We start from the raw sequence: 12052 nt of genomic DNA, 5'->3' as shown, positions 1-12052 counted from the left end.
CCCCGAGGCCGGACGGTCCGCGGTGGTGGCGCGGACTGTCCGCGCGCGCGCAGAGTCAGTTAGGGTTCCTAGTTTCTCGCGGGATTTGTTACCTAAAACCGCGGGATTAACTCGGGAAACAGTTGGAAACAGATCCAGACCTCCCCTTTATATAGATGAAGGGCTACGGCCGATTGAACCCCCAACAATCGAACAAATCAAGTCTATTACTCGTTTTTACCTTATGCATTAGGAGTAGTTCTAGTCTAGTTCTAGTTTAGCCCTAGTTTAGTATTCCAATCCCCAAATTCTCCGCCTCTCCTCGACTCTACGTCATTTAGAGGAGTCTAGGTCGGCCTGCCCGAGCCTACACAACTCCTAGGATCTCTCCTCCTCGACGGGGTCCCTCCCGGGAGCGAGATCCAGGCGCCGTCGGCGATCTTCCGCCGCCCCTGCGCACGCGCGGACCGTCCGGCCCTAGGGCGCGGACCGTCCGGCCGTCAGGCAGGGAATTCTAGCTCCTGCACCAGGTCGCGGACCGTCCGGCCTGTGCCACGGACCGTCCGCGTCTGACCAGAGAGCACCGCCGCCTCGCACCAGGCCGCGGACCGTCCGGCCCCTGCGCGCGGACCGTTCGCCCCTGTGCAGAGGACACCGCCGCCGGTTCTTATTGAGTGATTGGCGCTCCGAAAAAGCGTCAACACACCCTTTAGTAACTGGTTGTACACTGTCTTTTAGAACCGTTGTGAAACCTGCATCAGCGTCATATGTATTATATTGTCGTATTGTATATTACAATGTGGTTGTATTCCTACAATATGTTTATGTTACTAAAATATGTTTATATATAATGCATTCACATTAGCCCTGTATACATACAAAATTAGCATGTATCTCTTTTGCGCATTAGCCAGCATTGAGGATACATACAGATTGGTCAACGTATGACTGAAGAGCAGGCCGAAATCTCCTACACTCCTGAATTCCTAATGACAACTCAAGTTGGCCACTTTGTATGAGTCCTATCCATGTTGCTCACAGAAGAAAAAGAAGTATCCACAAAAAAAAATATTTTGCGTTGGAGCTCAACGGCTCGAAGGCGGTTTCTGGGCCACGCCACCCAGAGTTCGATCTCCGACACAAGGAGTGTGCCCGGGTGGCCCAGCGGCCACAGCCTGGACTGCAGGCTCCGCGGTCGCTCCTCCGTAGGGATGGCAGTGGGTAAGGTACCCAGTGGGCACACGAAGCCATACCCATACCCACTAGGAAAAAATTGATCTATACACATACCCACTACCTATCATGGGTACAAAATTACGCCATACCCATACCCACCATGGGTAGCGGGTACCCATCGGGTACCCATACCCATTAACATTACGATAGACATGATCATTTGAATCGCAATAATAAGTACCAGCATAACAAATGTATTGAACCCAACATAATTTTATCACAGGTTCAACAATATTCAACATTAAATGGCAACATCATGCCTTCAAATCACACAAAACATAGCATTGATTCTTAGGGTTAGCAAATAGCGAGAGCAAATTCATTTTATATGAGACATATAAATCCGGACCCACGTGTCATATATTAGAGGGTTCCCCATCGGGTAGCGGGTATGGGGCAACAGAGAACATACCCACGCCCACTGTACCCGATGGGCATAACAAATGACCCAATAAAATACCCATGGGTATCAAAATCCGTCATACCCGTACCCTAATAGGGTTTTTACCCATCGAGTTTCGGGTTTCGGGTACCCATTGCCATCCCTACTCCTCCGCGCTATTCCTGCGAGACGAGGTAGCAACAGCGCAAGAGGGGGCACGGGAGTGAGCTCCGCGGCGGCCAAGGCTGGGCAGGCGACGCGCCGCGGCGAAGAGCCGAAGAGAGGCCACGACGAACGAATGCCGTGGCGGCGACTAGTGCTGGGAATTGGGTCGGGCCCTGACAGCCCGGCCCAAGACCCTCGTGTTTCGTGCCAAACGAGTTCGGGCCAGTAAAGTCCAAAAGATTTTTAGGCCGTGCCGTGCTAGCCCGAAGTGTAAAAACAGTGGCCCAGCCCGGCCCTAAACCACGTCGTGCCTTCTTTGGGCCGTGCCGGCCCAAGCCCGGCCCGTATATTTGACCACATAAAATCAAAATATTACAACCATATAAAGTTCATAGCTTACTAAATTAAAGATATTAAACAATTCTAGCATCATTTGACCACGTAAACTCCAAATACAATAACAATATAAGGTCGATATCTTACTAAATTAAAGAAATTAAATAATTTGGGCTTAATTGGGCCGTGCCGGCCCAAGCTCGGTCCATCTATGCGTGCCGTGCCGGGGGCCCGACGGATCGGAAATTGAGGCCCGACCCAAGCCTGCCTTCGGGCCGTGCTAGCCCGGCCCATATTATTTCGTGCCGGGCCGTGCTTTAGGCTCTTATTTTCGGGCCGTGCTCGTGCTGGCCCGAAAAGCCCGGCCCATATTCCCAGCACTAGCGGCGACATGGCGCTGGCTAAAGCCGGACGAAATGGTCGTGTCTCGTTGGCTCGCTCGGTTTATGGTTAGCTTATTGGTTTGGATCAGCTCGTTTTAATTTTTTCACTAGCTGAGTTGACATTTTGTCTCGGTTCGTTAACGAGCCAGCTCTCGAGCTAAATGAGCTACCACGTTCCAGCAAAACGAAATTATATACATATTATTTACGAAATAATTGATAAACATGTTATATATATATATATATATATATATATATATATATGCGGTGTCTATGACTTATGAACTAAACTAATTATTAATGAACTATGTCTATGTATTAAATTAGTCTATGTAAATATAATTATGGGTTAAACTGATGAATATGTATGTGAATTAATGAGTGGTGAATTGTACTAATTTGGTGTTACATTGACGTGGTTTGTAAAACTATGAGTGTAATTACTAGTTTCTATTGTTAATTTAGCTTAAAATTAACTAAAAATTAATTATTATAAATATATTATTTTTTTTTCTCTGACTCGCGAACTAAACGAACCCAAGAACGAGCTAAAAGAAGATGACTATGTGGCTCGTTAACACGAGCCGCACCCTAGCGCTGGCTTTGCCGTAGCCCGTGGTTCCTTTGCGCTTTTTGGCCATTTCGGCCCAATTCTCGACGGCTTCCCTTCTTAGTTCTTCCCCTTCATCCGAAACCCTCGCACTCTAGCGGCCCGCACAAAGCCGCCGGAGCGCCGCGCCACCATGTACCGGCTTTTCCGCCGCAGCTTCTCCATGGCTGCCGAGGGTTCCGCCGCCGCCGCCTCTTCCTCTCCACCCCCCTCCACCTCCATGTCCTCGACCCCGCGGCAACATCTGCCGGACGAGCTGTACCGCCGCATCATGAATGTCGGGCGCCCAAGCATCCCGTTATCCCCCGTCCTGGAGCAATGGAATCAAGAAGGCCATACCGCCAAGAAGTTCGTCATCCAGGCCATCGTCAAGAAGCTCGTCGGCCTCCGCCGCTTCGCCCACGCACTCGAGGTCCCAGGCAAACCCTCCTTCCCTACCCCCCCTAAACTTGAGAACCCCTCGAATTGCTTTTTTTTTTAAGATTCTCGCTCATTTCCCATGCACATTCCGCTCGCTGACTCAGGCGATTCGTTGCGTTCTTGCAGCTGTCGTTCTGGATGACCGACCGCAGGCACCTCCACCTTTCGGTCGGTGACGTCGCGTACCGGCTGGACCTAATCAGCAAGGTGCACGGCCTTGAGAAAGCCGTCGAGTACTTCGGCATGGTACCGAAGCAGCTGAGGAAGCCGCAGTGCTACGGCTCCCTCCTGAAATGCTATGTGGAGGCGAAGGCCGTCGACAAGGCTGAGGAGCACTTCGCGAAGATGCAGGAGATGGGGATGACGAGTTCTTACGCATACACTTGGATGATGAAGCTTTACCTACAGACTGGGCAGCTTGAAAGAGTGCACGCCATGTTCCAGGACATGGAAGAGAAAGGTGTGAAGCCTGATACTTTCAGTGTGGAGGCTATGTTAGCTGCGTACATTGCTGCTGAAGATGTCCAGGGGGTTGGTAAGGTGCTCGACAAGGCCAATCCACACGAGAAGCTTGTGACTTGGCATGGGCATGCTTCGGCAGCGAGCTTGTTCATGAAATCTGGGATGCAGGTGGGGGCTGTCATGGCTCTCGTGGAAGCCGAGAGGCGGATATCTCCAAAGAGCAGTAGAATCGCATACGCTTTCTTACTCAAGACATATACTGAACTGGGGATGCATGCTGAGGCCGGACGCATTTGGAGTGTCTACAAATCCAAAGTGCCGCCGTGCAACACGATGTACATGTCGAGGCTAAGCGCGTTACTCAGGACGAACGACATTGATGGGGCGGAAGCGACACTGAAAGAGTGGGAAACGGTGCCTCTTCGCTATCATGATTTCAGATTAATCAACGTAATGGTCGATGCCTACTGCAGAGAAGGTCTCGTGGAGAAGGCAGTAGCTCTCGTGGATGGCGCCATCAAGAAAGGGAGGACACCTTACGCTAATACCTGGTATAAGTTGGCTGGTGGGTTTTTCAAAACTGGTCAGGTACCAGAAGCAGTGGACATGACAAGGAAGGCTCTTGATTCCGCGACTCCTCCATGGAGACCTGACCTCGCGAATGTGCTGATGAGCCTGAACCACTTTGTGGACCAGAAGGATGTAGGAGCAGCTGAGGAGATGGTGAGTACGCTACAGAAGCTGGTTCCTTTGACTAGGGATGTTTACCATTGCTTGCTGAAGACCTATGTCCGTGCGGGAAAGCCGCCGTCCGATCTGCTGGAGCGTATGAAGGAAGACGGCCTTGAGGCTGATGAGGAAACAGAGAGAATCCTCGCGGGAGAATGCGAGCGAGTAGACATGCACCCGTTGTCAATCACTAACCATCTGATTGGTTAGTCGCACCGTCTCATCCTGTATCAGTGCATGCATTGATTTTATTTAAGTCTTTGTTTGGTTGCCTGTATACTTAAAGCGTGAGCTGCATGAGTGGATGCAAACTAATTTATTTTGAGACCGTTTGACTGCATCTGCTCATACGTCAAAATCTTCGGTTTCTAGCCGGCCTGGATGGCACGAGCCTGGTTTGTGAGGCCCAGGCAACCAAACAGGCAGTAAGTAATCACTTTTCTCTGTTCATCTGTTCCTTTGTTCTTGAATTCTTCTCATTAGTTGAAGCCATGGCCACTGCTTACATAAATAAGACAGCACGGTCCTTTCTTGTGGGCTGCGTGCGTAGTTCCTCCACTGTGAGTAGGGATGGCAATGGGTACCCGAAATCTGATGGGTAAAAACCCTATTAGGGCACGGGTATGACGGATTTTGATACCCATGGGTATTTTATTGGGTCATTTGTAATGCCCATCGGGTACGGTGGGCGTGGGTATGTTCTCTATTGCCTCATACCCGCTACCCGATGGGGAACCCGCTAATATATGACACGTGGGTCTAGATTCAAATATTAAGTATTGTGTATTGAACAATTAGATTTGAAGGCATGATTTTGTCCATAGTTTTGTAGAATCAATGCTATGTTTTGTGTGATTTGAAGGCATGATGTTGACATTTAATGTTGAATATTGTTGAACCTGTGATAAAATTATGTTGGGTTCGATACATTTATCATGCTGATACTTATTTTTGCGATTCAAATGATCATGTCTATCATAATGTTAGTGAGTATGGGTACCCGATGGGTACCCGCTACCCATGGTGGGTATGAGTATGGCGTAATTTTGTACCCATGATGGGTAGTGGGTATGGGTATGTGTCAATTTTTTCCTAGAGGGTATGGGTATGACTTCGTGTGCCCACTGGTACCTTACCCACTGCCATCCCTAACTGTGAGGCTGTGTGTCCAGCATGTTATGGATGTCGTCGCGTAAAATATACGGTCGGCCGCGCGGTCGCACATTTTCATGGCTTCTCTCTCCTCTACGGGAGAAGTTCTACATGAGGGGATCACTTTTTCTGCTGCGCAATTAGCCAACCTGAATCAGGCCAGCTTCACCGATCCCATCATTGGAACTGAATACTAGCTGACATGCTGCTCTATACATTTGAGCCCCGCGACCGTTTTGCATTCCAAGTGGAATCACGCTGATATGAGTAGTATAGTATATCAGTTCGTCGTCACGAGTCACACACACCACCTACTTGTGCTCCAGTTCGTGGTTGGATTGGATGGACGGAGGCGAAAAGAGGAGTGTACATGTCTGGCTGTGGTGCCACTAGAATAATCGGACATGGTGCGGCCGCCCGATGAACACAATCCACACCTTGCCTAGTATTTTACTCGCTCGGCCATGGCCGGATGGCCGGCCGGGCCGGCCACGAGTCACCACACTACAGCCTGCTCTGCTGCAATAATACATGCCGCCTGCCAGTGGCCGTCATCTGGTCTGGAGTCGGCTATTCTACTCGCACCAAAAGAGGTGGGTTTTTTTTAGCGAAATTCGCCAAACTCGAGCGGTTTGAAGTTTCAAATTTGAAAACCGAAAAGCGTTTTTTTCCTCGGTGGATTTCGGCACAAACCGAGCGGTTTTCGCTGTGTGTTTACCGAGAAATGTTGTTCATTTAGGAAAAAAAATCAAAATTTTAACATGGTATATTTGTAAAATGTTCAAATCACAGTCGCACAATGAATAATAAAATATTCGCACTGAATTTGATGCCCAAACTCGCATAAAGCATACTTATGCAAATAGAAAGTCGCAATTCGAATGCAACACATAGCAATAGAAGGTTACAATAGTGTCATTCAAGTACATATAAAGTTTTTCAGAATATAATTCTTCACACTAGTCGAATGATAATGCATCCATATATTCAGCTCGAGTCATAATATTCAGTCATGTTCGAAACATCCGGGTATCAGCCCATTCCATATACATAATTGTAAAGCCCTAAAATTGGTAGAAGAAAAAATATAATAATAAAATAAAGAAATAAGTATATTGGTGATAGAGTTTCTAAAATTTTCGAAACCTTTGTAACCCATTAGGATTCTTCCTCTTCATTCAATTGAGAAGTACTAAATTAGTCAAGTGACCAATAAATAGATAAAGAAAAGATTGACGTCTTGACGATATTTTTTTTGGTAATGCATTCTATGGAAGACATAAATTAGATCTCCAATTTTAAATGAAAACATAAAATAGGAATGAGAAAGGAAATTTAAATGAAACCCTTTATCTCTACCCTAAATGAATGACAAGAAATAGATGTTATATATTCATTAGGGATATGTTTTATATTTGGAAATTGGAAGTTGAATTTAAATTGGATTTGAATTGAGAAATTAGAAATAAGGAAAGAAAAGAAAGAAAAAGAATACACCCTATAATAAATATATATATATACACGAAAAATTATATCTATTTATGTTGGCATTTATATTTTTACACTTGGTTTTTGTGTAGAATTCACCAACAAATTTGAATTTAATTACTAGAGTTAAAATTTGGAAAGAATTGCAAATCAAGAAATATAAATGAAAAAGAATAGGGAAAAAGAGACTGATGGGCTGGAATACACAAATTCGGCCCACTCGACCCTCACGTGCGCCTACCCACCTACAACACTGTGCCACTTCCATGCGGGGCCCACGGGCAGCCACTCCACGCGCGCGCATACATCACTGACTGACACAGTGGGTCCCACGTTGCCAGTCACTGCCTCAGTCCATCCTTTTTCTCCGCTCACGCATAGCCCGGCTTGCCAGTGCCCCACCCCGCACGCCTGGGCCCGGATGTCTCTAGGGTGTGGGCCCCTATCGTCGGCTCTATCCCCACCAACGGAGCGTCGTCGAGTCCATCGCCGTGGAGACTGGATTTTCCCCCTCCTCCTCTCTTTTCGCTTGGCCAACGCTCGCTTTGGTACCGTGGGCCTAGTCTCACTCACCGACCGGTGGGCCCCTGTGTCATCCCCAACAACACCGAACCCAGTCACCCAACTCCGTTGAATCACAACCGAAGTGGTCGTAATCCTTGCCACGGTTCTCGCTAGCCGAGCAACAAACGCCCGGGCTCAGCCTTGAGGATATTTAGGGCATGCCAGTGATCGTGTCCGCATCCTCCTCGTAGCTCCGTAGGTATTACAGAAAGACCTTTAGGCCAAGGACTCCTCGTCGTCGCCCGTCGTGTATTGGGGTGCCATCGTCGCCGCTCTGCTAATTCGCCACAACCTCCGCCGCTCGCCTCAATTGGTGTTCATGGGGGTTCACCATTGGTTCGGGAAGATAGCCGCAACTCAGGCATGAAGAGGGGATCCCTAGGGCGACCTTAATTCGTTGTCGGAGTGCGTGGACTGCGCGGCGCCGTGGGCGGGGTCTTCTTCGCCTCTGAAATTGGTGAGTAGCCTTTCATGATTCTCGCCTAGATCCAGGTCTCATTTTGCACAAAAGTTGGCGGGGAACCGGGCCTTGTGGTGCCAGGCCGGTTGTCTCCAGCGAGCTCACCGTATTGGTGATTGCTCCGCTGCCACGTTGGGATAGCTGAGGAAGACGACGGTGTTGTGGCCATCGATCTACAAAGGGACGATATGGATATGATCTTTGTAACTCTGAGTTTTGGGCAAATCCGCGCCGTTGATCAAGCAATGGGCGATCTAGGAGGGATCTATAGGATTTCGATCTCAGCCATCCACTCTAGATCACGAGGGTGGGAAGCAAACGGAGTAAATAGAATCTGGGCGGTCGATCTGTAATCCGATGGCCACCTGTGAATATAGACGCGCAGTTTGGGTACTTCTATCCTGGCAGTGGGATTTGATCTGGATGGCCAGAGTTACTAGATACCCCTTCGCCGAGTCACTTTGCTAAAGAGTCCCTGAAATTTATCTAAACCAACCCACAGTCCAGTGTTACTATTGATAGTGTCTGTGGATTTTTACGTAGCCGCCCTTGTATTTTACAGAAATTGATGCCCTGTATTTTACAGAAATTGATGCCCAGTCCAGAGAATTATAAAATCCAGTAAAAGTAATTAGAAAATTATTTTTAATGAGAAAATAAATACTAGAACTTGTTTAATTCATATAAAATTCATATGAAGTCCAAATTAATCTATTCTAGTTTCTATAATTTTGTACTAATATTGTTTATCAACTAGTGTCTCTGTTTTGACATGAAAAACATATTAATATGTATCTCTTAATTAATCTTGTATCAAATACATAAAACCTTTAGAAATTCATAACATAAAATCCATAACTCCAAATTGATTCATTCCAGTGGCATTAATTTTGTTTAAGTATTGTTTATCACCTAGTACCTTTATCTAACCATGACACTTGATTTAAAATTATTCACATGAATTACTCTATTCTAGGTACGTAATAACTTCATAAATTCATAACTTGATAACCGTAACTTTGATTTTAGTAGTCCTCGATCCCACGATCTCGTAGCTTCGCGTAGATCATTATTATTCAGTTTGTTCTTATGTTTGGTGTGATGTTAATCTTGTCTATACCATGTTTGTTTGTATTGCTATGACTAGCAGTGAGGTCACGTGTCACCTGAGGATCATCCTGGTACCTAGAATCTCAAGTCCTAGGCAAGTTGTGCCCTTGACCACATTTATTACCCAATCATGTTCTTTAATATCACTTATTCATGCATAGGTTTAATTTTTATGCGACCCAATAGGTCACCCTAGTCTGATTATCTTTATACCTTGTTTACCCCTGAATCATTTGGGTAGTTATTGAAAGTTCCCTAAGCCTGGGAACAGGATCTGAATGTTGCCTAGAGGGGGGTGAATAGGCGAATAATAATTATCACTTTAAAACTTAAATTCTTACTCTACACGACGGCTGGATCGTAGTGGAATAAAGGATCCTTCGAGTAGGTTACAGCGGAATAGAAGATCCTATCTTAAAATGCCCTGCACTTCAAATATAACTTGTACCACAAATAAGTATTGAAGTGCAGATATAAAGAGTAAGTAAGACAGAAAATCATCACATAGCACAGAGCAGAGCAACGCAGACGCAGAGATTTATCCCGAGGTTTGGCCAAGCCTGAAATGCTTGCCTAGTCCTCGTTGGAGTTAGCCACACCTAAGCTTGGAGTCTATTTCAACTCCTTCCTCTATTTGCTCAGATCTATCAGTATGACAGATAGAGCCTTCCACTACGTTAATATTGGTTACAACAACGCCGTGGCTGCTTACAGTCTCCTAGACAACACTCCGGCAGAGTAACAATGCGCTCAAGACTTTGCTCTAGCTCTTAGCAGCACTTCTCCACTCTCTAAAGGCTTATAGCTTTGCCTTCACACAAACTAGAGAGATATACACAAGAGGGAGAGAGAGAGAATTGATCCAAATGATGTATACAATTGTTGGCTGCTCTTTTTTTATGTTGGAGGCGCCTAGGGGTCCCTTTTATAGACCCAAGGGGCCTAGGAGCCATTGGAATTCCTTTTGGAAGGCAATACTTGCTTTCTGTCAGGTGGTGCACCGGACAGTCCGGTGCACCACCGGACAGGTCCTGTACCTTGTTCGGTGCGCGATCTCCTTCCATATCAGGTTCAACAGACCGTTGGAGCAACGGTCCTCTTGGCTCACTGGACACTGTCTGGTGCACACCGGACAGTCCGATGCGCTAACTAATCGTTGGCTCAGGCCACGCGTTGCCCGCTGATTGCGCTGCCGACCGTTGGCGCGGGCGCCGTTGGCTCACCGGACAGTCCGATGCACCACCGGACAGTCCGGTGAATTATAGCCACGTCGCCCACCTCTTTTCACGAGTGCGCCTACTTGACGCCGAGCCAGCCTGGGGCACCGGACACTGTCCGGTGCATCACCGGACAGTCCGGTGTGCCAGGCCCGCGCTGGTGTTGGCTAAACTTTGCCAACTCTTCTCCAATTCCAATCTTCTTTTCTTGGTACTGTTTCTAGCACTTAGATAAATATGTTAGTACCAAAAACAATTCACTAAGGCTAGAGCCATACCTTGATTCTTTAATTTGCATCTTTCAAGTGTTAAGCACAATAACATGTGTTGGACTCTTAACTATCAAGTCAACTTGACTTGATCTAGATTGACATATCTGAGCTCCAACATCCTACAAAGGTCACATAGAATATCTCCAAACATAGGAACAACCCAAACTAAAGATCAAGATGCACTTAGCTCTTTTGGGCTGCTTCCAGTTCTGGTTTTGACACTGCTTCTCCTTCCAGTGACCTTGTTCACTTTTTGAGCTTGATCTTGAGCATTATGACTTACACCACATAATTGTAGATGTTACCTCATGGGTTGTAAGTCATGTCCTTATGTAGTGTTCCTTGATGCACCATAACTCTTCTTAACTTGATCAACCTTGACTTTGCAAGTCTTCTTCTTCACCCCTGACTTTGGGTTCCTGGTCTCCTTGACCTTCTCCCGTGCACTCGGTACCTCAAAGCTCTTCTTGCCTCCATCCTTGGCTTGATCGGTTGTCTTTGAGTTACACACACCGAGTATCACTTAAGCAATGTCCATCTTACTTGTGATGTCCATTATCTATAGATAATCCAGTCTTTAGACCATCACATTGTTCACTCATGTTGAACCCTGTTAGCTTTGCATTAAGCACCTGTTCAACACTTAGCACACTTGTTAGTCCTTTAATTGGGTTGTCATCCAAACCACCAAAACCCACAAGAGAGTTTTCAATCTCCCCCTTTTTGGTGATTGATGGCAACACAATTAAAGCTTACACAATAATAAGATTTAAAGCACAAATTTTGAATTCTAAGTTTATAGAATGCTCCCTCTTAATATGTGCTTACATTAAAATCTTAACTTTGGCCTTAAATACCAAAATGCACATACTTAGACTAATTCGAAGCATTGCTACACCTTAGAACCTGTGGGATGCATTTAATCAATAATAAACCCGTGATGCGTATAACACACAAATGCACAGAATCAGAGTTAAACACCAATAGATATTCCATAGGAATATCAACCTACCACTATTCACCATTAAGATTCCAATTTAAAGCACCAGAACCTCATGAATATCTATTACAGGACAAACACAATAGA

General features: G+C 46.3%; 1 protein-coding gene across 2 annotated transcripts; it reads left to right on the top strand.

Moving 5' to 3' along the window:
- Nucleotides 1-3091: 3091 nt before the first annotated feature.
- Nucleotides 3092-5152, top strand: LOC100274385 (uncharacterized). Of its 2 annotated transcripts, none has more exons than XM_008670331.4 (2): nucleotides 3092-3503; nucleotides 3638-5152. In XM_008670331.4, the coding sequence occupies exons 1-2, from the start codon at nucleotides 3225-3227 to the stop codon at nucleotides 4910-4912; spliced, it is 1554 nt and encodes a 517-aa protein (XP_008668553.1). In that variant the 5' UTR covers nucleotides 3092-3224; the 3' UTR covers nucleotides 4913-5152. The 2 variants fall into 2 exon arrangements, with proteins under 2 accessions (XP_008668553.1, NP_001142217.1); NM_001148745.1 differs by having other exon boundaries at nucleotides 3196-3510; nucleotides 3638-5146.
- Nucleotides 5153-12052: the final 6900 nt, after the last annotated feature.

The sequence above is a fragment of the Zea mays genome, chromosome 1 (assembly GCF_902167145.1).
Source record: "Zea mays cultivar B73 chromosome 1, Zm-B73-REFERENCE-NAM-5.0, whole genome shotgun sequence".
Lineage (NCBI taxonomy): Eukaryota > Viridiplantae > Streptophyta > Magnoliopsida > Poales > Poaceae > Zea > Zea mays.
This window is presented reverse-complemented; position numbering and strand designations above follow the sequence as displayed.